Source organism: Sorex araneus, chromosome 1 (assembly GCF_027595985.1).
Source record: "Sorex araneus isolate mSorAra2 chromosome 1, mSorAra2.pri, whole genome shotgun sequence".
Taxonomy (NCBI): Eukaryota; Metazoa; Chordata; class Mammalia; order Eulipotyphla; family Soricidae; genus Sorex; species Sorex araneus.
Window position 1 is genome coordinate 452,390,123 of NC_073302.1, and position 23,540 is coordinate 452,413,662.

The following is a 23,540-nucleotide window of genomic DNA, read 5'->3' on the forward strand; positions in this document are numbered from 1 at the left end:
ATAAAACTCAGTAATCTGGGGTTGGAGCGATAATCAGGAAAACAAGCTGTGTATCAAAGATGAAGCGTGGGCTGGAGAATTAGTGCAGGGGTTAAGGCGCTTGCCCTGTCAGCGGCCAACCCTGGTTCAATCCTCAGCACTGCGGGAACTCTGAAGCCCTAGCACCGTGGGACATGGCCCCAAACCTGGGGGGTCAGAAGAAGAGAGAGGACGAGGGGCAGGGGGAGAGGGACAGAGGGGAAGCTTTCCAGGAAGCATGGAGGCACTTTCTAACTTCGCCGGTATGCGGAGAAAGAACAGAACTGTCTGTCATATACACCTTGATTTGAATGTACTTATTCCTTATTGGTGGGCGCGCGCGCATACACACACACACACACACACACAGAGCGGTCCTTGGGAGCTACTCCCTGTGTACTGCTTGGGGTTACTCCTGGGAGTGCTCAGGGCCGCCTGGTGATGGGAATTCCTTATTGGTGGGCGCGCGCGCATACACACACACACACACACACACACACACACACACACTCTGGGGTCACTCCTGGACACACACACACACACTGGGGTCACTCCTGGCAGGGCTCAGGGGCTGCCTGGTGATGGGAATTCCTTATTGGTGGGCGCGCGCGCATGCACACACACACACACACACACACACACACTCTGGGGTCACTCCTGGACACACACACACACACTGGGGTCACTCCTGGCAGGGCTCAGGGGCCGCCTGGTGGTGCACACACACACACACACACACACACACACACACACACACACTGGGGTCACTCCTGGCAGGGCTCAGGGCCGCCTGGTGGTGCACACACACACACACACACACACACACACACACTGGGGTCACTCCTGGCAGGGCTCAGGGCCGCCTGGTGGTGCACACACACACACACACACACACACACACACACACACACACACACAGGGGTCACTCCTGGCAGGGCTGGGGGCCGCCTGGTGGTGGGAATCCAACACAGGCCGGGGCTCCAGCGGCAGCCAGCTCCCAAGTCTGTGCCCACTGCTACCAGCAACGGAAGAATCAAATCAGACTTACCGGCCTCCTGAGGAAGAAGATGGACAGCGCCCCCACGAGAGGCATGTCTCCAATCAAGGGCTCCAGAATCACCCGCATTGTGCCGTGAATCTAAAGCCAACGGGAGCGGAGGTGAGAAGCGCTGAGAGCGCAGAGGCATCCCCCGGCGAGGCCGACAGCACCGGACTGCTCAGCGGCACCTGACTCGTGGTCTGCCCAGACAGCCTTACGGCGCCCGCTAGCCAAAGCCCGTTCTTCCCTTGCAAACAGGGACTCTCGCGAGGGCACATACTGTGCAATGCCAAACTGCTTCGAGTCTTACCTGAATACTCTGCACACCAGCTCTACAAAAATACCGCTTGATCTCCAAATCAATGCCACAGTTTCCTACAAAACTGGAAAAGAGGGAGAGTCTAATTACATCCTACTGTAGAGACCTCAAGGTACCTACACAAACGCAGGGCAGCTAGAACACAAGTGCAGGCAGAGCGGTGGCCTCCAGCCTGGGTCAGGTCCACACGGCCACGGTACCTGGCCGGCCCCATCTCGTGTCTCAACTCAGAGGGGAAGGCAGCACCCAGAAGCTCCTTGTGGGAGGGAACGAAGTGGACATGTTTAAAACACTCAAGTTCAATGAAATTTCCTTGGATTTCCGATGAAATCGTATCCAGTGGGACTCGGATACAGTGTCACTGTAGCACCATCATCCCATTGCTCATCAATTTGTTCGAGCGGGCATCAGTAACGTCTCCATGTGAGACTTGTTACTGTTTTTGGCATATCGGATATGCCACGGGTAGCTTGCCAGGCTCTGCTGTGCGGGCGGGATGCTCTCGGTAGCTTGCCAGGCTCTCCAGAAGGGGCGGAGGAATCGAACCCAGGTCGGCTCTGTAGAAGGCAAACGCCTACCCGCTGTGCTATGGCTCCAGACCGGATTTCCCAGCAGTACAAAGGAGTAAGGGCCCCGGGCTGGTCCCCTCAAGGTCAGCAAGGCTTCGGGAACTGCCTGGCACCAGCTCTGCCTGGTGGCTGCAGACACAGTGGAATGCCAGTGACACATGGACGGGAGCGTGCAGGGTCCACTGCCTGGTGTGGGACTCGGTGGTCTCCGGCTCAGAGGACAGCCCCAGAACAGCACCAGGAACTTGGAGCTCAGCTGGAGCTTTCCTCCTTCCTCACCATAAGGCCTGATCACTCCACTGCCTATCACCTGACGTTCCACTTACTTACGTCTCTACTTCGGAGGCAGGGATCGAACCCAGAGCCCCCACGTGTGTTAAGCATTTGTCTCCCATCTGAGCCCCAACCCTGTAGGATACACTGGTTTGCCATTTCTCCCTGGCCGCAGGGAGCTGAGGGTTGTTGGGCCAGACCATTCACAGTGCTCCCGAGGCACTGCCATTCCTCTGTGTTTACCTTTAACTTCTCTGTGCTTCCCCAGCCGGTTAATCAGCTTTTCCCCCTAAGCAGCACCTGTGTCCTCTAAGGTCAAATTCCTCAGAAATCTCTGATTTTGTATTTGTAAGTGAAATATTGCTTCTCCCTTCCCCTTATGTCCTTGCATAGTTTACTCTAGAGCAACGTCCTTTTTGTATACACACAGGAAGACAGCTCATGCTATGCTTTTGTAACTTGGGGAGTTGATTGACTCAGGATAACATTCACTCCTGGGCATCTGTTTTCTTGACGTAAGCCTCAGTTGCCCTTAGTTCCTAGCACCCCAAAAGCAGGGTCCTAATGAGGGACTGGATGGACCCAGGGCAAGCTGTGAGCTACCCTGGCATAGAAACAGGACAGGCCAAAGCGCCACAATACTTAACTCTAAGTTAAGAGTATGGTCATGGACAGATTCTGTCATGATCCAAAGACTAACAACTAGATTAGGACCCAGCTAGGGTTCATCATCATCATCATCATCATCATCATCATCATCATCATCATCATCATCATCCTGTTGATTCCTGAATTTCTTGAGTGGTCTCAGTAACATCTCCATTCGTCCAAGCCCTGAGATTTTAGAAGCCTCTCTACTCATCCTTCCAACGATGCCATACTGGAGGCTCTTTCAGGGTCAGGGGAATGAGACCCAGCATGTTACTGGTTTTGGCATATTAATACACCATGGGGACCTTGCCAGGCTCTCCCATGTGGGCAGGAAACTCCCTGTAGTTTGCCGGTTTCTCCAGAGGGAGAAGTAGGCTTTAAGATATCGAGCGGCCACAAAGCAGCCACCACTTCCGGGAGCCGGCTTTTAAGTCTCTGGATGCTGGCAGTGGATAGGATTACACCACACTGGGGGCAGTCCCTGGGTGTGACCCCTAGCTACTGGGAAATGGGGGATCTGGGCGAAAGAGGCCCAGTCCCAATCCGAGCAGGTCTGGAGGTCTCAGCCCCAGGCCCCACACACCTGGTTCCTCTGCCGGTTCCTTCATGCGTGAGGCTCGTCCAAACGTGTGGAGAGGGGCCTTGAGCATGGCTGTGGCTGGGCTCCGGAGGTCTTCGGCCACCAGGAGCTCTGCTTGGGCTGGGAAGGGAAGCTGGAGCCCATCCCCTCCGAGAAGGCCCCAGGGAACACAGCCAGGAGCACGGGCTAGAGACTCTCTGGCAAGGACTCGGCTAGGGTTAGGAAGGACAAATCTGGCCTGAGCACTGTAGTCTGGGATCTATAGCAACGTGTCCCCAGGAGAGCCACCCTACCAGCTTATGCCGTGTCATACACAATGACTAGAAAGACTATTCAGAAGTAAATCTAAGATGGTTGTCGGACTAAGGAAAGGAGCAACACTCCCTTTGAGCAATCTCCCAGTGGCAGAAGACCTTAGTCTTTTTTTTTTTTGGGGGGGGGTCACACCTGGTGATGCACAGGGGTTACTCCTGGCTCTGAACTCAGGAATTACTCCTGGCGGTGCAAGGCAAACGCCCTACCCGCTGTGCTATCGCTCCAGCCCCTGGAGACCTTAGTCTTATCTTAGAAGAGCTTCCCCTGGAAGCAAGGGCTTTCATGCGTTGCTGCAACCTAGGTGTGGTTGCTACCCCCAAGGCTCGGAGGTTGGGCAAGAGACCGAGGCTGCGAGGCTGGCAAGGGGGACAGGAGGGGCGGGAAACGAGGGGCGGCGTGGGACTGGAACAGGAAGGGCTGCGACTGATCAATCCCCAACTGGAGGCCCTGTTCCCTCCTCCTGGTCTGCCAGGGTGGGGGAGCGGCACACGGCCACCCAACGTACATGGTGGGAGAGAGACCACGGCACGCCGCTGCTCGCTTCCTTACTTTGTGAATACACACAACCCTACCCGGATTCTGTTGTACACGGAGCTGTTCTGAATTCACCCTGATTCCTCCCTGTGTACAGAAGGCAAGTGGGTCTGTGTGCAGCTTCGTGTCCTGCTACTTTGCTGAGCTCGTTCACTGGCCTCACAGAAGCACTGTGCGGACTCTTTACGGCTTCCTACACATCAGGCCAGAGCGCCCGTGAAACAGTATTTTCCTTTTCCTTCCCTAACAGGCAATCTCTTTCTTTTCTTGTCGGGCTGCACTGGCAAGGGCTCCAGGTGCCACGGGAAACGGGAGTTTCAAGTGGGGCCCTTCCTTGCTCCTCATCTCAGGGAAGCTTTGTCGTCCTCACGTTTCAGTCTGAAGGCCTGGCCGGGAGGGTGGCGCATCTGCCTTCCACTCTGCTGGCGGAGTTCGCTCTGTTCCGTGACAGCTGAGAGCTACGAAGAGTGTTTCATTTTGTCAAATGCTTTTCTGACACGCGTGGAGATGACATGTGCTGTTTTCTTCATTCTGCTGAGGCGGCACATTTTCCATCCTTGCATTCTAGGAATAAATTCCACTTGGCCAAGGATATAATCCTTTCAAAATGCCGCTGAATACAAAATTCAGTTTGCAAGCACCTTGTGTGTTGAAGCTAAGGATTCAAATGGACAGAATGAGGGAAACGACAGAATGGGCGGAAGGCAGGAGCCTGAAATCCGGAAAGCTGGCGCTGATGTGGACCTGCGGGGCAGGGGTCCTGTGACCGCTCGTCTGAGCCCTCTAGACAAGCACACAGCAAGATATCTGTCCCAATAACCTCTTGAGGCTTTAGCCCTGTGAGGCTGAGGTTGAGGAACTTGACCCGAGAAAGTTGCTGCCACCCTCAGGGGTTCTGAAGGACAACGGGGACCTGAGTCCATGAGGCTTAGGCCCTGACCCAAGCTTTTTCTTTTTCCCGGTTCCTTTTCTTAATTCTCCACACCCCTTGTTTCACCCCCGTTTATTTACCAAGGCTGCCCCGCCACCCGTGGCGGACTTTCGCTCCCGAATGGTAAGGACAGGCCGGTGGTTGTCTCAGAGGGACATCCATTTCCTTATCTGACATTCCTCGTGAACTAGGCCTTTAGGAACCACACGTTTACGTCAATGCCATCTGCGTCTCTAAGAAGTCAGTCAAGTCCACCAGTACCTAAGGAGTGTGCTCCCAGATCCCTCACTGTCGGCCACAGCTAAACGACCGGCACTGACCACGACACAAAGCAAAACTTACCTAACCTGAAGATCCAAAATAATTTGTCTCTTGTCCACGTTTTCAGTATACACCTTCACACCGTTGATCCTGAGGGGCTGAAACAAGAAGCAGATCGTTCTCAGGTTCAGGAGGGATGAAAAGAAGGACAACACATGTCGGTGGGAACACTGAGCATCTAGTCTTTTGGAAAACGATACGGGCATTCCTCAAAAAACTAGAAACTGAGCTTCCATATGACCCTGCAATACCACTTCTGGGAATACACCCCTGGGATACAAAAATACACAGCAGAAATGACATCTGCACCTGTGTGTTCATTGCAGCTTTGTTCACAATTGCCAGAATCTGGAAACAACCCCGGGAACAGACGACTGGTTAAAGAAACTATGGTCGATACTATACAGCTGTTAGAAAAAACAAGGTCATGAAATTCGCTCATAAATGGATGAACACGGAGAACATCATGCTGAAATAAGTCAGAAGTAGAAGGACACACATGAAATGATTATTCATTTGTGGGATTGTATTTGTGTGTACACACACACACACACACACACACACACACACCACTGTATCACTGTATTATTGTCATCCCATTGCTCAATGATTTGCTCAAGCGGGCACCAGTAACGTCTCCATTGTGAGACTTGTTGTTACTGTTTTTGGCATACCGAATATGCCATGGGTAGCTGGCCAGGCTCTGCCGTGCGGGCGAGGTACTCTCGGTAGCTTGCCAGGCTCTCTGAGAGGGATGGAGGAACCAGACCTGGGTCAGCCGCGTGCATGGCAAATGCCCTACCCGCTGTGCTATCTCACACACACACACCACACAGACACACACACACACACACACACACACACGCACACACATATGAAAGAAAGAAAACATAATAAGAAACACCACAGTAGAAACAAGGTCAGGACGAACGGCCCATGGCCGGAATCCTGCCTTAAGGCCTGGGGAGCGGGCAGCTGGGGCAGGGAAGGGCCACTGTGAGACTGATGGTGGGAAGGGATCACTCTGGACGGGGGATGAGTGCTGTAAGTCGGCAAACAACTAGACACGATGGCCTCTCAGAATCTGTACTGCACAGGAGGGAGAGAGAGGGACAGAGACAGCCCCTGACCACTGCCGAGCGTGGCCCCTAGATGAAACAAACTCTAACTCCGCGGGCCAGAGGGAGAGGGACAAAGACAGGGTGGTCTCGCTCACCGGTGGCACACAGAGAAACAAAGCAAGGGAGCAGACGGTGTCACACCAGACAGACCACACGCCCCAGCAGCGGGAGGGCAGCAGGGACGGGCAGCCGACGGAGGACAAGAGGGGCGGGAGCAGGGGCAGGGCCTGTGGACAGCAAAGCCACAGGCTGATCGACTTGTTGCAAACGTGGAACCCAAACTGCAATCAAACTAAATCAAAGTACACTAAATGGGCTTTATTTATTTTTGTCTGGGGCCTTACTCCTGGCTCTGTGCTCAGAGGTCACTCCTGGTGGACTCTGGGGACCACACGTGGTTCTGGGCATCAAACCTGGTCGGCACATGCAAGGCAAGTGCTCTCCCTGCTGTGCTCTCTCTCTGGTCCAAATTACATGAGGTTTGAAAAAACATCCAGCTTTGATGGTGGTGAGTGAGGCGAGGTAACTTTGTACACGAGGACCATAAATGCCGACACTATTGTAAACACACATTTTAAGCTCTGATGATTTTTAAAATTCTAGCTGTATGTATGTAACTTTTATACCTATGTATGACACGGGGTCAGAGTCAAGTTACCTGTGAAAAGAAGAGGCTTATTATAACAAATGCTCGGCTTACTTTTTGATTTTTTGCTTTTAGGTCATATGCAGCGATGCCCAGGGATTACTCCTGGCTCCGCACCCAGGAATTACTCTTAGCCGGACTCAGAGACCACACGGGGTGCCCAGGATTTAACCTGGGTCAGCCGCACGCAAGGCAAGCGCCCTGCCCACGTACTATCACTCTGGCCCCAAACGCTCTATTTCAAAGAACGGTTTTGCATCATTTCAGAATCTTTACCGACCTACCCACGAGACACCCTCTCTCCAAAGCTCTGCAGCAAGCCTAGGGCACGGCCGCCCCAAGTGAAGAAATGCCGCTGGCCGAGCCTCAGCGGAAGGGGAAGTTGGGTCTGTGGTGTGGCAGGTGCCTCCGCGTCCTGAGGCTGCTAGCCGGCAGGTCCAGGCCTGCCCACACCAGACTACGCGGCTCCAGGCCGACCGTGGGCAGGCAGCAGGAGGAGCCGCACCAAGGCTCTGCCCCCGTCTGCACTGTCAGGTAACACGCCTCCCTGCACGCAGGTGCAGTCACGGGCGGGGAACAGCCGGGCACCTCCACCTGGGCAGCCGGACACAGATGCCGAGGGACACTCCTGGGGCAGCCCAACCCAGGGGAGTGCCCAGTCCCGAGGACAATCCAGCCCTCCCCTGCCCTGCCCTGCCCTCCCCTCCCCTGCCCTCTCTGCCCCTGCTCTGCTGCCTGCCCTGCCTGCCCTGCCCTCCTCTCCCCTGCCCTGCCCCGCCCCGCCCTGCGTGCGGGTGTCACAAGACACCTGTGAGAGGACAGGGCACCACTACTCGTAACACCGTCACAGTTCCCCAAGTATAGTCCGGGTGAAAAGGCAAACTGAGGCAGAGCCAGCAGGGGCAGGACGGGAGGGGGGGGGGGCGGGGGCCGAGCTGGGCTGAACCCAGGTCTCACGAGCGCAACAAGGCAACAAGTGTCGGCACTGACTGCAGCCCGCCCGGAGCAGCCACAGGCCACACGTCTGCAGCGTGGCTGGCCGCGTCCCGAGGCTCGTGACACGGAAGGACTCCGGGTTCTCAGAGGCCGTAAGTGGAGGGGCAGGGCGGAGGGAACTGCCTCGGAGGCTTTGTGGGCTTCGCCAGACCCAAGCCCATCCGGCCCTCCCCAGGGCATGGTCGGCCTGTCTGCACAGCACCCGCTGCACTGCCTCCAAGCCCGGGACACCCTCAGCACAAAATCACTTGGGGGGCGGGGGGAGCAGTGGACACGGACGGGGTCCACTGCTGGATCTGTGAGGAGCCTGCCGGGCTGTGCCTCAGCGAGGGGGCCTGTGCGACTCAGCACTCGCAAAGTGTGAAGGCGCAGTGAAGGCCAGGGGCCGGGGCAAAGACAGGCGCACGTCTGCATGACCAGGAGCGATCCTGAGCACTGTACTGGGAGTAACCCCGAGCACTGCTGAGTATGCCCTCACAACCACAAATCAAATCCGGAAGAAGAGACAATACTTTCAGCTGCTGCTGAGTACTGTGAACAGCACTCCAGGGGCTCACTCTGCACACGGCCGGCCCCGGGTTCAACTCCCGGCACCCCATACGGCCCCTGAGCCCCCAGGAGTGACCCGAGAGCACAGAGCCAGGAGTCAGTCCTGAGCACAGCTGGGTCTGACCCCACAACACAAAGAAAACAGACAAAAGAAACTCCTTGAAAGAAGAATAACGAAGCTTGCCCCACTCAGTGACTGACCATCTGAATGCAGGTGAGGTTTCCGCTAGAACATCAGGGCTAGCAGCTTTCCTGTCTACACCTGTCTACACCTGTCTACACAGCAGGTCCCAGTAGCACAGTCTCCTCCCAGCGCTGTGTCGACAGGACACACGTAAACCCCATGGCGAAACAAGCCCTGCGTGATGGTCATTTTTTGTTTCGTTTTGGATTTTTGTGGGCCACGGCCTGGTGCTCATGAATCTGAGCTGACGGTGGCCACAGCGCTGACCCCTGTACTCTCAGCCCCTGCACGGCCCTCTGAGGGTCAGCGCGGGGGGCATGTCCACATGGCACGGCCACGCAGGGCTCCGTCTGCTGCAGGAGGTTTCCTCTGGAAAACGCGGTGAGACAGTCTGCTGGACTCCCGCCCTGCAGCGACCCTGCGGCTGGCTCTGACCTGCTGGCCCATGTCCACCCTCGTGAAGCTGAACGTGTTCAGGTGGGCACTGGCTCCCCGCACGGCCGGCTCGATGGTCTCTCGAAACAACTTCTCTATGAACTGGCAGATGAAAGGCCACATGTGCTTCACGGTCTAGAGAGAAGGAAAAACTCTTGTCAAACAAAATGTAAAAAAAGAAAAAGTACTATGTCACAACTTGAGTCATCATGAAAAAATGTGCCTGGATAGTTTGCCAGAATTTCTTAAAAATAAGAAGAGGAAGTTCTTTTCTTATTTTAAATTTTTAAAAAACATTTTTTTTTTAATTTTATTTTAAGCACACGGTTTACAGGACTGTTACTGGTTTGGCTTCATATGTGAAACTTCCAGTACCACACCCTCCACCAAAGTGTCCGTCCCACCCTCATTCGAGGAGGTTCTCTTTGTAATGCAAAATCAGTTACACTAAATATTCTGTTTAAGTGTGTTAGCACATTTACGTAATGAATGCTAAGAAAATTAACAGCCCCCTGGCTTCTACATATTGCTGAAACCTCTACAATCACAGATCTGAATAGCCAGAATTCCCTAGGGAAGGCTGAATTTCAGAGCAGTAAGACAACCACTGTCTGTGAGTTTTACTACACAGCTCTCATGAAAACTGAATATAAAGATAACAGAGATCTGCTTCAAGATCTATGATGACCAAAAAAAGGAAAGAAAACCTCCTTCAAAACATCATTGTGAGTGATCACTGGGTTTCTTGACATTTATTTCCCTGTTAATAATATTTCCAAAATTTTGCTTCTGCTTATCACAATGTCGATGTGAACACAGGCCAAGCCGGAAGACGGCCCTGAGGGCACCCACGCCCGGGGCTGCTGGAGGGGGGAGGGGAGCACGTGCCGGTCGGGAAGCCCTGCTTGAAAGAGGAGTCGGCCCACTCAAGCCGAGTAGGTTCTGGACCCTCTCCACGCGCAAATTCCCAAACATGGAAAGCTGGAATCCCATCTTCCAATCCCGCGGATCTCTGGAATGTGGAATTTCTATCCTTACCTTATTTAGCCATTCTGCTCTCTCGGTGTCTGGAAAATGGACCTGGAAGAGAAACACGCACAGCCTTAGTGACGCCCAGCAGCCGAGAGCGAGACGCCTCATCACTTCGTCTCCTCTCCCTGGGCCGTGTCCGAGCTCTCACCCGAGGTGGAGCTCCGAGAAAGTGCTCTTCGCCCACAGCCGCCTCGCAGCCGAGACCCTCGGGGCTGCTCTCGGAGCTCTGCCTTGGAAACAATCTCCCCTCCAAGTCAGGGCCGGCACCGCGCACCCCACAAACAGCACTCCCCCCCCAAGGGCACACCATTCCTCCTTCCCTCCCGGCCCCCTCGCCCACTCATTCACAGTGCTCGGAGTAACGCCAGCCAGAGGAACAAGCCAGCGATGAACAGGTTTGAAGGAGACTGTTGGGAAAAGGTCTCCAGCACCCCTGCGGGGGAGGGCTGGCGCTGGTCCGGGGGCCCCCGCCCTGAGCATCGTCCCAGCTCCCCCGCCAGGCCACGTGCCCCTCACACAGCCCGCCTTCTGCAGCCCGGGAGCTGTGCTGGTGCCACACTGGCCAGGGCAGCTCTGTCTCGGGCGGCCGCACTCTGCGGCCAAGGAGAGGCAGGCCCGGGCCCCTGTCCGCCCTTCACAGGCGGCAGCTGCCTTCACACCCCTCCCCCTTCCGATGCCACGGAGTGACGGCCAGGCTGTTCCACCCTGACCCCTGAGCGGCAGAGGCGCCACCTGGCAGCGCCCTGCCTGGACAGGGCACCTGCAGGCACCAGCGTGGTTCCCGGGGCCCGCAGGGGAGGCGCCGTGCAGGCAGCGCGCCAGGGGCTCAGCAACAGCTCTGAAGCCACGAGGCGGAGACACGGGGCAGCGAGCCGTCCGTAGCAGGGTCACTGCACCTGTGCAGAACCCGCCCGACCACAGGAAGGGCACGGGGCTAGGCAGGTCGCCTCTTCCACTTCCCGGGTTCTTGCTGTTTGAATTCTGAAAAGCCACCTGCAGGCACCTGGTGCTCGCCTCACGCGGGGAGCTATGCAGGTCCAGGGTCCAGGTCTGGGGGAGTCACCTGCAGGCACCTGGCGCTCGCCTCACTCGGGGAGCTATGCAGATCCGGACGCAGGGTCCAGGTCTGGGGAGTCACCTGCAGGCTCCTGGCGCTCGCCTCACTCTGGGGAGCTATGCAGATCCGGACCCAGGGTCCAGGTCTGGGGGAGTCACCTGCAGGCACCTGGCGCTCGCCTCACTCGGGGAGCTATGCGGGTCCAGGGTCCGGGAGTGTGGGGGAGTCACCGGCTCAACATTGAGTATCTGCAAAGGAATGTGGGCGTCCACCAGGACACCGGTCCACAGAAGCAGAAAGGTCAGGACAGCGGCACAGCCAAACAGACATCCAGGGCGCAGAGGGAGGCGTCACGGGAGGAGAGTGACTCTGAGTCCTCACCCCCTGGCAGCAGTGGTGAGGTGACTGCCATGAGTGTGCACTGCCACAGAGGTGGCAGGGCCTGACCGACAAACACGCAGGGGTGCGGCGGCAACAGGAGCCAGAGTGGCCTGCCCTGCCCGACCGCAAGGCGTCAACATGGAGCGAGCGCCATGCACACAGGCCAGGAGAGTGAAGTGAATCACACCTCCAGCTGACCAGGCACGGAGTAAACAGCCAGCACGGGAAACAGTGCTAACAGGCGATCCACTCGGGTGAAAGCACAGTTCTGGATCAGCCGCAGCCCAGGTCTGCAAGCCCAGGAGTGATCACAGCAAAAGCGCCGACCCAGCTTCAAGGCTCTCACTCACCTCGCACGCGGCTAGTCCGGGTTCGATCTCCGCCACTCCACAGGGCCCCTGAGCCCACCAGGAGTGATTCTTGAGCACCACTGCGTGTGGCCCCCACCCAAAAAGATGTCGACTGTCCCCAGCGCTATGTCCTCCAAGCCAATGGGCGTGACAAACAGCGATGGTGTGACCGGGCCAACAAGGTGCCCGACGCACTCAGCATCCCCACAGCACTGGCAATTCCTTCCCAGAGGCCAAGACAGCGGACAACGCGGTGCACGCACCCGCACAGCTCCGCGCCCCCCAGGCGAAGACCAGCGGAGCCACTGAGAGCACAGCTGCCGTGCAGGCGCATAGTAGGGCGGAGGGAGGGACCCAGAGATCCCTCCAGAACCTGCTTTGAACTGAAAGTACAAGACGCAGACGAGCACAGGCAACTGGCTTCCACTGGCTCGATCGCTCTCTCTCTGTCTCTCTCTGTCTGTCTGTCTCTCTCTCTCTGTCTCTCTCTCTCTCTGTCTCTCTCTGTCTGTCTGTCTCTCTCTCTGTCTCTCTGTCTGTCTGTCTGTCTGTCTCTCTCTCTCTCTCTCTCTCACACACACACACACACACACACACACACCCGTGAGCACCCTCTACCACCTCATGGCTGAGCCCCGCAGAGAGGCCAAAATGCCAAAAGCTTCAGGTGCACCAGCCTGCAGGCTGCGACTCTGGGGTCTCCTCTGGGTGGGTGGGCAGCCTCCTCACCCTGTACTTCCCCGCTACCCACACCCACATCCACAACCTCTGCCGCGTACACCCACTGCCCAGGCAAACCTCTGACGTTTCTGGAGCACTGAGCTGCTTTCACCGCCACGGCCGAGCACACCAGGTCAGATGGGAAAGAGCCACAGAAGCAACTAGACTCAATAAACAAAACAGGGGGCTGGGGCGAGAGCACAGCGGGGAGGGCGTTTGCCTTGCATGCGGCAGACCCGGGTTCGATTCCCAGCATCCCATAGGGTCCCCTGAGCACCGCCAGGAGTAATTCCTGAGTGCAGAGCCAGGAGTAACCCCTGTGCACTGCTGGGTGTAACACACAAAAATAATAATAATAATAATAATAAATAAACAAAATAAACAAAAAGCACAGAAGCTCCACCGGCAGCAGCTTAGAAACCCTCAGACAAGGACTCTGTATTGTTCCCATGGGGCCATAATAATTTCCAAATTTTCTTTCACTACAGTATTTTGTGGTAATTGTACGAACCATTTAGTTGTAATAAGCAATATAAAATAAATTATTTTGTACCCGCTAAGGGGGCAGGCCAGGGGAGTGGCTCTAGGGTGTGGGAGGTCGGCCTGGTTGGCGGGACTGGGGCTGGGATGCCGGGACAACCGTGTAAACCACAGAGTTCCAGTAAAGTGGAGGATGGAGTGAAACAAGCCCAGGCCGGGCGGGGGGGTGCAGGTGGCAGCCCCCAAGCTCTGTGGAGCCGTGGGTGACAGCTCTGTGCCCTGCAGCAGAGGGCCCCAGGAGCTCAGGGGCCGGGAGGGCTTGGGACCACCGGAGGGCAGGTGCCCTGCCCCGCCCGAGAGCCCTGGCTGACACTCGGCCTCTCTCCTGCCAGCACTGCGGATCCCTCTGAGGCAGAAACTGGGTGCGAGTCATTTACTGCGCCCAAGCATGGATTCTTATGTTTTCCAGTCAGCACCAAGCAATGCAGTCATACTTTATGTCTTCTACTCAACATTTAAATTCTATTAGGCTCCTGTCTCCTGAAATCATGAGAAAGTACATTTGTTACCCTGAGAATGCCAAAACCTCACTCCTGCAGGATACAAGAAGGATAGTGGGGAACACCAAGAGCCTGCAGGCAACAGAACTGAAGGGGAGAGAACCGGCCAGTCGCAGGGACCTCGCACCGGGGGAAGGACAGCCACAGCGGCAGAGGGCAGTGGCCACCAGGCCAGGCCTGCTACCGGCAGGAGGGAAAGTAACACTCGCAACACACTCCCAGTCGCAGTACTGGAGATACTAGGAAGCCCGGTGCCAGCAGGAAGGGGGGAGGAAGAGAGAGCCTGAGCGCCACCGTGCGCTGTGGTGGGTGACTGGGCTGGCGAGGGCTGATGCTAGAAACTACACCAGGAACAACCACGAGTGACTTTGTAACTCTGAAACGCACAAGGATACAATTTTAAATTTCTTTAAAACGTTAACACCGGATTTTCCAACCTTTCTCCCACCGTTCCCACAGTGGACAGGGCTGTCACCTGGGCAGCCTCAGTGGAAACAGTGGGTCACTTCTCAAACCCCAAGGCAGGAGCGTCCGTACCCCCTGCGGGTCCCCAGCCCGGCTCCTACGCCAAGGCCTCAAACCACTATTTCGAAACGACACTTGCCTCCTGGGCTGACTGCAGCACCCTTCACCCTAGCCAAGTTCTGGACGGAACCCAGGGCCCCAGAACACAGCCGGTACACACACAATGGGAGTCTGAGCCACAGGAAGGGCGCGGCGTGGTGGGCTGGAGGAAGGAGGGGGTGAGGGGGAGAGGGTCGCGCGCTCTCACGTGGATCGGAGAGAAAACCCGAGTCACAGCTGGACAGTGGTAACAGGCCTGGACGGGGGCGAGCGCCTGGAGACCGTGTCGGGGGCGGGGGGAGGGGCAGGACACCGTGTGCCTGAGCCTGCGCTAAGCCCTACTATTAACAGTACCGTGAATCTCGGGCGGGCCCACAGAAACACTGGGGATGAAAATGTTCCCAACCCCTTCAAACGCCGTCACCAAGGCCACAGCTGGCCATAGTGCTCGCGCCAACCTGGCTGAGTTACGCAGGACGCACCACACAGAGGTGCCAGCACTCACGCGGCCCTGCCCAGGATGCAGCCGCACCCCTACAGCACGCCCCACACTGTGCAGGCGCAGGCTCTGACGGGGCCTCGGTCTGACCCCAGGGCACCCCCAGGAGCGACCCCAAGCCCGGAGCCCGGAGAGCCCCTGAGCAGCCCAGGAGAGGCCCCCGCCCCCGCCCAAGCTCTTCTGTGAGGTTACATGTACTTATACAGGCACATTAGCGTGTCTCCAAGTCACGGGCGGGGCTGGAGCCTTCCAGACCCCACCACCTCTATCTGCTCTCACTTCCACTTGTGTTTCGGAGGTGAGGACCAAACCCTGGGCCGACACATGCATCTACCACTGGGCCACACCCCCGGCTCAAAGTTCCATTTCTAAACAGTACCCGACTCTAAGACAAGGTGGAGACAGAACTTTTGTAAATCTTGTTTGTTGTGTTAGAGCATACCTAGTACAACCCGAGTCTCTCTGAGTCTGACTTGCGAGCCGTATGCCGGGCACCAGGCTCTACAGGCCAGTGTAGCTCACGGGAGCGCACTGCTGACCAAATAAGACCCCGCACAAAAGGCCACACAGAGAATCTCTGCTTCTGCCTCGCTGCTTCTGTGTCTACAGCGACCAGCAGGCCCTGCTGGCCCGGCCGCGAGGAGCTTCCCCTCTCCGACACACGGCCGAGCGACGCCAACGTCACGGCAAAGCTCCACCCTGTTCTCCAGCAGGCGCCAGCAGAGAAACACGCCACGCGGGAAGGACGAACCCTCACTGTTCCTGCATTGCCACAACTGCGGGGGCCCGTGCACACACGTGACCATGCACAGGGCAGATCCCGCGTACATATGCGAGATCCGGAGCACGCAGATTCTGTGTACACACATGATCCCAAGCATGCAAGCACATTCGGCGTACACACGTGTGAACCTGAGCACACGGGCAGACTCCACTTATACACGTGATCCCGATCCGGAGTGTGTGGGCAGATCCCGGGTACACATGTGATCCCAAGCATGTGGGAAGATTCCATGTACACACACGAGATTCCAAGCACGCGGGCAGATTCCGTGTACACACGTGTGATCCCTAGCGCACAGGCAGGTTCTGTGTACACACACATTACCCTTTCTGAAGAACAGGCTGTAGGAACTGTTTCTGGGGCAATTCCTCTGGGTCTGGCCATTTGCTCAGATCCGAGATCCACAGCAGAGTCATAGCCCTGGGGCAGCTGAGAGGAGGCTGGAGTGAAGCCAAACAGAGGCGTCAGCCAGCCAAGAGGCAGGTGCGCCCACCAGCCCGAAGAGCCCCGCACGCGGCCCCCCTCACTCCGCAGGCAGCAGGTGGCAGAGTCTGGAAAGACACACTAAGGTCAGTCCTTCTCGGCTGACGGAGGGAAGACACCAGCTCAGATAACTGACTTGCAGGGCGGAAATCTACCCGATGAACTTGGCTGCCAAGGCCCGCACTTCCCGGCTCTCACTTGTAAAACTGTGTAACCGTTTCAAAGTGCTGGAGACAAGAGGATATATCACACTCGGAGGCAAGAATGTTACCAAGTTGGAAAACGTCTCCCTTAAGCTGAAATGTGCCTCTCAGAAATACATATCCATCCACACTTGCTGGGTTCCACAGAACAGAACCTAAAGTGGCAGAAACATCTCAGAGGATGACTGAGTTATCCGGGGAAACAGAAACATTTTCTGAGATTAAAAAGAAACGCATAAGGGGCTGGAGTGATAGCACAGCGGGTAGGGCGTTTGCCTTGCACGCGACCGACCCGGGTTCAAATCCCAGCATCCCATATGGTCCCCTGAGCACCGCCAGGGGTAATTCCTGAGTGCATGAGCCAGGAGTGACCCCTGTGCATCGCCGGGTGTGACCCAAAAAGCAAAAGAAAAAAAAAAAAAGAAACGCATAAGCACAAGTCTTCTTTTTTACTGTTTTGGTTTGGGGCCACACCCAGCAGTGCTCAGGGCAGCTCCTGTCTCTGCACCCAAGGGCCACTCCTGGCGGTGCTGGGGGACCTCATGTGTTGCCATGGATCAAACCAGGGCTGGAGTGTGCGAGGCAAGAGCCTTCACCCCTGTACTAACTCTCCAAAAGACGATCTTTCAACTCAAAAAAAGGATAGAGAAAAGGAAAAACACCAGAAAACCAAAACAACTCAATTTCATAAGGTAAATCATAAAACATTTCAAATTTATCATTTCTATGATCTCCATTGTATGATTACTTATATTTACTATTATGTTTAAAAACTGCCCCCATAAAACCTTTTAATCTTTAAAAAGAACAAAGACATATTTTGGATTCTAATATGATGTTGACATTACCAAGGCTGTTTTGTTTAGAAAATAATTTAATCAAATAGACAAAGTCAGAACGTTAACTGCATGCCAGGAAGTCTACACACAAGTCTTGTTTAATCCTCAAAACAACCTTTTAACAATTCGTGGCTCCAGACAGATCACGAAGGGGACTCACAAAGGAAGGGCCTTTGTCCTAGTCACAGGGAGGGAACAGAGGCCCCAGGGCCCCCCCTTGTAGTCTACTCCACCTTGCTGAACTACACACACACACACACACACACACACACACACACAGCTCAAATGTTCTGCTTACGGCACCCCCATTTCTGCTCATTAGCCAAGCAATATGCGGTGTTGAGATGGAAAGCAGTGGCTTCCGCGCCCTCAGACAGTGGTGCCCTGACACTCGGCAGTGAGCACCAGCATGTACAGCCAGCCGGGCGGGCACAGGTGTTTGTGCAGGCCCCACGAGCCGGCCAAAGGCTGTGCAGGGGACGGGCTCAAGGCTCAGCCTGGCTCAAGTTCCCAGCACCCATGTGATTTCCTGAGCATCACTCGGGGCCACCCTGAGTGGAGTCAGGAATAGCCCCTGACCCTGCTGAGCACGACCCCAACCCGGGGGGGCGGGTGCGGTGAATGCCACCAGCACCAGCACGCTCAGACCCGCAGTCAAGTTCTCCTCTAGTTTAGAAGCCCCGGACACGGCGGTGGGAGGGCTCGAGTGGGGATCGTCTGCTGGCTCGTGGGGGGCCCAGCTCAGCTCCGAGCAACTCATGCCACCCACCCTACGCCAGCCCAGGGCTACTGGCTCAAGCACTGGCAGAGTGACCTGGTCCCCAAGCAGAGCTGCATGGCCTTCACAAAAATTTTACAAGTCTGCAAACCACAAGCAGTTCTGTTTCCTCGTCTGCAGTGAACACGGACATCCCAACACCCTCAGATAATGAAAACCTGAGGAGGCCTGGACTCTCTCCTTCCACGAGGACCCCGTCTGTGGGAGGCTGGCACGCGGTGGCCACCAGCATCGACAGCCCGGAGAGCACGAGCGAGAACCCTTAGTACTCGGCACTGTCCTGTCTGCAGGTGGGCTGGTTTTAAGGAAAGACAGTCAGAAAGTTAAAACAGACCCCGAAACACGGGTTCACACGCCAGGCCACCAAAGGCAGGTAGGCCCGGGATCCTCACAGAGGGCCGCTCACAGGGGGTCCGCGTCGGGCGGGGGCAGCGGAGCCCGTCTCTTCCCGGGTGGCGGAGCAGAGACGCAGCGTCAAGACCTGCATGCCCCATTGGTAGAGGGGGAAGGCACTAAGCATCAGGTCGCACCCCGCCAGACCAGCACCCAGAGGCTAAGTGCTGAGGCACAGCTGCTGCTCTGTCACCTCAACTCTGCCCTGAGACCTGAGAACAGGCTGCCACAGGAGACAGGCCTGGGCTACGGCCCGGGAAGGGCAGGGGGGGCAGGGGAGGCACCTTTGCTGACCGGCCCAACCCACACCTCGTGTGCAACTGACAACAGGGGCTGCTCGAAGCCGATTTCTTTATGCTTTATTATAAAGAAACGCTTTGTATCCCACCTCATATCCCTACGTACTCGGGACTGTGTACAAGTCTCTCAGCAGAAAGACACGGCCAGCAGGAGCCTGAGAAACCCGCTCAGAGCCTGCTCACCCTCCATAGTCCACCCACGCTCAGAGCTCAGGACACACTCACCCTGGACAGTCCATCCCCCCTCAGAGCTCAGGGCACACTCACCCTCAACAGTCCATGTCCATCCCCCCTCAGTGCTCAGGGCGCACTCACCCTGGACAGTCCATGTCCATCCCCCCTCAGAGCTCAGGGCGCACTCACCCTTGACAGTCCATCCCCCCTCAGAGCTCAGGACACACTCACCCTCAACAGTCCATCCCCCCTCAGAGCTCAGAGCGCACTCACCCTCAACAGTCCATCCCCCCTCAGAGCTCAGGACACACTCACCCTCGACAGTCCATGTCCATCCCCCCTCAGTGCTCAGGGCGCACTCACCCTTGACAGTCCATCCCCCCTCAGAGCTCAGGACACACTCACCCTCGACAGTCCACCCCCCCTCAGAGCTCAGGGCACACTCACCCTCAACAGTCCATCCCCCCTCAGAGCTCAGAGCCTGCTCACCCTCAACAGTCCATCCCCTCTCAGAGCTCAGAGTGAACTCACCCTCAACAGTCCATCCCCTCTCAGAGCTCAGAGTGAACTCACCCTCAACAGTCCACCCCCCCTCAGAGCTCAGGGCACACTCACCCTCGACAGTCCATCCCCCCTCAGAGCTCAGAGCCTGCTCACCCTCGACAGTCCATCCCCTCTCAGAGCTCAGAGCGAACTCACCCTCGACAGTCCATCCCCTCAGAGCTCAGGGCGCACTCACCCTCAACAGTCCATCCCCTCAGAGCTCAGAGTGCACTCACCCTCAACAGTCCATCCCCTCAGAGCTCAGGGCGCACTCACCCTCGACAGTCCATCCCCCCCTCAGAGCTCAGGGCGCACTCACCCTCAACAGTCCATCCCCTCAGAGCTCAGAGTGCACTCACCCTGGACAGTCCATCCCCCTCAGAGCTCAGGGCGCACTCACCCTCAACAGTGCATCCCCCCTCAGACTCAGGGCGCACTCACCCTCAACAGTCCATCCCCTCAGAGCTCAGAGCGCACTCACCCTGGACAGTCCATCCCCCTCAGAGCTCAGGGCACACTCACCCTCAACAGTGCATCCCCCCTTAGACTCAGGGCGCACTCACCCTCAACAGTCCATCCCCCCTCAGAGCTCAGGGCACACTCACCCTCAACAGTCCATCCCCATTTTTGTTTCCTGAATGGTCACTACTATTCTTATCGTGTGGGAAACAGTAAAGTTTAAAAAAAAAAAACCACTTTAAAAGCCCGCTTGTTCCAGCAAACCTTCTTTCTGTTGCTTTGGGGCCACACTCAGGGGTGCTCAGGGCCTACTCCTGGCTCTGTGCTCGGGTGATCCTGGCAGGGCTGGGGGACGCTAAGCACCTTGTGAAGCCCAGCTGGACTCAAGTGCCCGGCACGCTGTCCTGCCTCTCCGGTCCACCACACACCTTGAACCGCTACCAAAGCTGTCTAAATTACCTAAAACAAGGCTTGCTTCGAGTTCGCTGAAAGGACTGTGCAAAGTCAAAGCAAAGCTTCTCACCTTTTTCTGACTGTTGGTCCCCTGTGACCTTATTTTCTTCCTCAGCTCACAACCCCCATCCTCTTGGTTGGCCCCCCACTTATGCAATTTCACTGTAACGTCCCTGGAATATTTTGGGGACCCGCAGGGCCCATATGCCATGGTGAGAAACACCGTCTTAAGGGACTTCCTTATCAGGCTTCTGTGATTTCAGGGGACGGAGCTGCTATGTCAGATACACTCTCTTACACCCACTTATTCAGAGTGCAGACACCAGGGCACGCGTGAGGTGACAGGGGAATGCAAGCCAGCAGGAAGAGTCCACAGCAGCCTCAAACAGGGACGCACCGTGACCGCGCCCAGCTGGACAAGGCTTCATCTCCGCAATACCGGCACAGATTTATAAGGGCTTGCGTGTAGAGTCATGCTCATGGCCATCTTTCAAGGACTTGACGCATACTTAAATAAAACTCTCAGCCCGTACACAGTCGTTAGGTGCTAGAAGGAAAAGGACAGCTCAGGGCAAAGGTCTCTGCGTCAGCTCCACCCTGACGGACGGACGCAGCTCGGGCTCAGAGCCCGCCGGGTCCTCCCCATGCAGTGCTCTGGGACGCAGGCTCCTGGACAGAGCACGTGCACTCACCACCACGCGAGCCTCGAGAGGCTACAGGGAGAGCGAGAGGAGGGTGGGGCAGCGGCACGGAGCACCCACAGGAGACGGGCCGGGCCAACACCAGCACGGTGCTGGCGGCACGTGTGGCCCTGCAGGAGTCACAAACTCACCACGTCAGACTGTCACTGGGAGTTTGGATGTTCCAGAAAAGTCTCTACAGGAGTCTCCGGAGCCGACTTTTATTCTCAGCCACTCAGGCTCCAAACGTCCAGGCTTACAGGGAGAGCGGGAGAGCAGAGCCCAGCGCACGGGCACGCAACATGGCCCCACGCGCTGCAGTCTGCGAGGGGCCACAGCCCGGGCCCGCTGCGCTCAGCGCCGGGTGGACAGCCCTGAGACAAAGCACCGTGAGCAGGCGCAGGGCCGGGAGAGCCGCCGGCAAGAGCCTGTGCCAGCCCCAGCCCCAGGCTGCGGGGGCAGCGAGGAGCAGCCGTGCAGCCTCGACCCTCACGAGCCGCAACGGGAAGGAAGCCTCAGATCTGCTTGTCGCTCCCTCTGACCACTTATACACAATGAGAAAGAAACTGCCTTTTCCTGGATACCAGTGCTGACCTTGACTGGCTCCCTGAGACCAATATTCAGTGTCTCACCTATTACACTCGCTGTCACGAACTGAAATGGCGAAACACGGAACCACCTCAGTCTTAGTGTCCCTGTGACGGTCCGGCAGGAGGAACGCCCTGCCTCGCTCTCCCGTGCCCTGCCTCGCTCTCCCGTGCCCTGCCTCGCTCTCCGTGCCCTGCCTCGCTCTCCGTGCCCTGCCTCGCTCTCCCTGCCCTGCCTCGCTCTCCGTGCCCTGCCTCGCTCTCCGTGCCCTGCCTCGCTCTCCGTGCCCTGCCTCGCTCTCCGTGCCCTGCCTCGCTCTCCGTGCCCTGCCTCGCTCTTGTTTCCTGCCTCGCTCTCCCGTGCCCTGCCTCGCTCTCCGTGCCCTGCCTCGCTCTCCGTGCCCTGCCTCGCTCTCCGTGCCCTGCCTCGCTCTCCGTGCCCTGCCTCGCTCTCCGTGCCCTGCCTCGCTCTCCCTGCCCTGCCTCGCTCTCCCGTGCCCTGCCTCGCTCTCCGTGCCCTGCCTCGCTCTCCGTGCCCTGCCTCGCTCTCCGTGCCCTGCCTCGCTCTCCGTGCCCTGCCTCGCTCTCCCTGCCCTGCCTCGCTCTCCGTGCCCTGCCTCGCTCTCCGTGCCCTGCCTGGCTCTCCGTGCCCTGCCTGGCTCTCCGTGCCCTGCCTGGCTCTCCGTGCCCTGCCTCGCTCTCCGTGCCCTGCCTCGCTCTCCGTGCCCTGCCTCGCTCTCCGTGCCCTGCCTCGCTCTTGTTTCCTGCCTCGCTCTCCCGTGCCCTGCCTCGCTCTCCCTGCCCTGCCTCGCTCTCCCTGCCCTGCCTCGCTCTCCCGTGCCCTGCCTCGCTCTTGTTTCCTGCCTCGCTCTCCCGTGCCCTGCCTCGCTCTCCGTGCCCTGCCTCGCTCTTATTTCCTGCCTCGCTCTCTTGTCCCTTGCTTCCCAGACAAGAGGCTGGAAGACGACAAGGAGGTACTAGGGTGGGTCTGGTGGGGGCGAGGGGGAGGCTAACAACATTCTGGTACGTCACTTGGTCAGGTCCTGGACTCGCCAATTCTCCCCTGAAGATCCACGGTCTATTCACTGTATGGATATGGCTAAAGGCAGAAACAGTAACAAAACGGATCTCGCTCCAGGAGACCGAGGCTCACTCTCAAGGTTTTGTTGGTTGTTGTTTTGTTTTGTTTTTTGAAATAATTGATTTTTGTTTTGTTTTGCTTTTTTTGGATCACACCCGGCGATGCACAGGGGTTACTCCTGGCTCTGCACTCAGGAATTACCCCTGGCGGTGCTCAGGGGACCATATGGGATGCTGGGAATCGAACCTGGGTCGGCCGCATGCAAGGCAAACGCCCTACCCGCTGTGCTATTGCTCCAGCCCCTGTTTTTTGAAATAATTGTGGACCTTGTAAAAGGTACAATAAAGATTCTGTGTAACTTTCTCTCAGTGTTCTCCGAACCATTTCCTCTTATTAGCTACGGGACAAATCACAGCCCGGAGATGACACAGTATCTACCCCCTGCCCATCAGCCTACCTGTTCCCTATCTGCCATCTAAAGTCTATCACCATCTGTCAACCCACCACCCGCCTGCCAACCCCTACCCTTGCTCTCTACCATCTTACACGGCCCCCTGGTCTGTCTGGTGACCTACCATCTACGTTCTACTGATTCACGTCAGCCGTCGGAGGCAGCAATGATCGCAGACCTCGCTGCTGTCCCACCCCAGGGGCTGCTGG

The 23,540-nt window shown here is 56.9% G+C and overlaps 1 protein-coding gene across 3 annotated transcripts in view; it reads right to left on the bottom strand.

Annotated features, from left to right (window-relative positions):
* Positions 1-23,540, bottom strand: part of ESYT2 (extended synaptotagmin 2) — a 79,193-nt gene that overhangs the window by 37,969 nt on the left and 17,684 nt on the right. For all 3 annotated transcript variants that reach the window (XM_055133939.1, XM_055133932.1, XM_055133946.1), the window contains exons 2-6: positions 10,520-10,561; positions 9,482-9,616; positions 5,572-5,648; positions 1,368-1,440; positions 1,067-1,156 (exon numbers count right to left, since the gene is read on the bottom strand). In XM_055133939.1, coding sequence (XP_054989914.1) covers positions 1,067-1,156; positions 1,368-1,440; positions 5,572-5,648; positions 9,482-9,616; positions 10,520-10,561 — 417 coding nt within the window. The remainder of the gene's footprint in view (positions 1-1,066; positions 1,157-1,367; positions 1,441-5,571; positions 5,649-9,481; positions 9,617-10,519; positions 10,562-23,540) is intronic.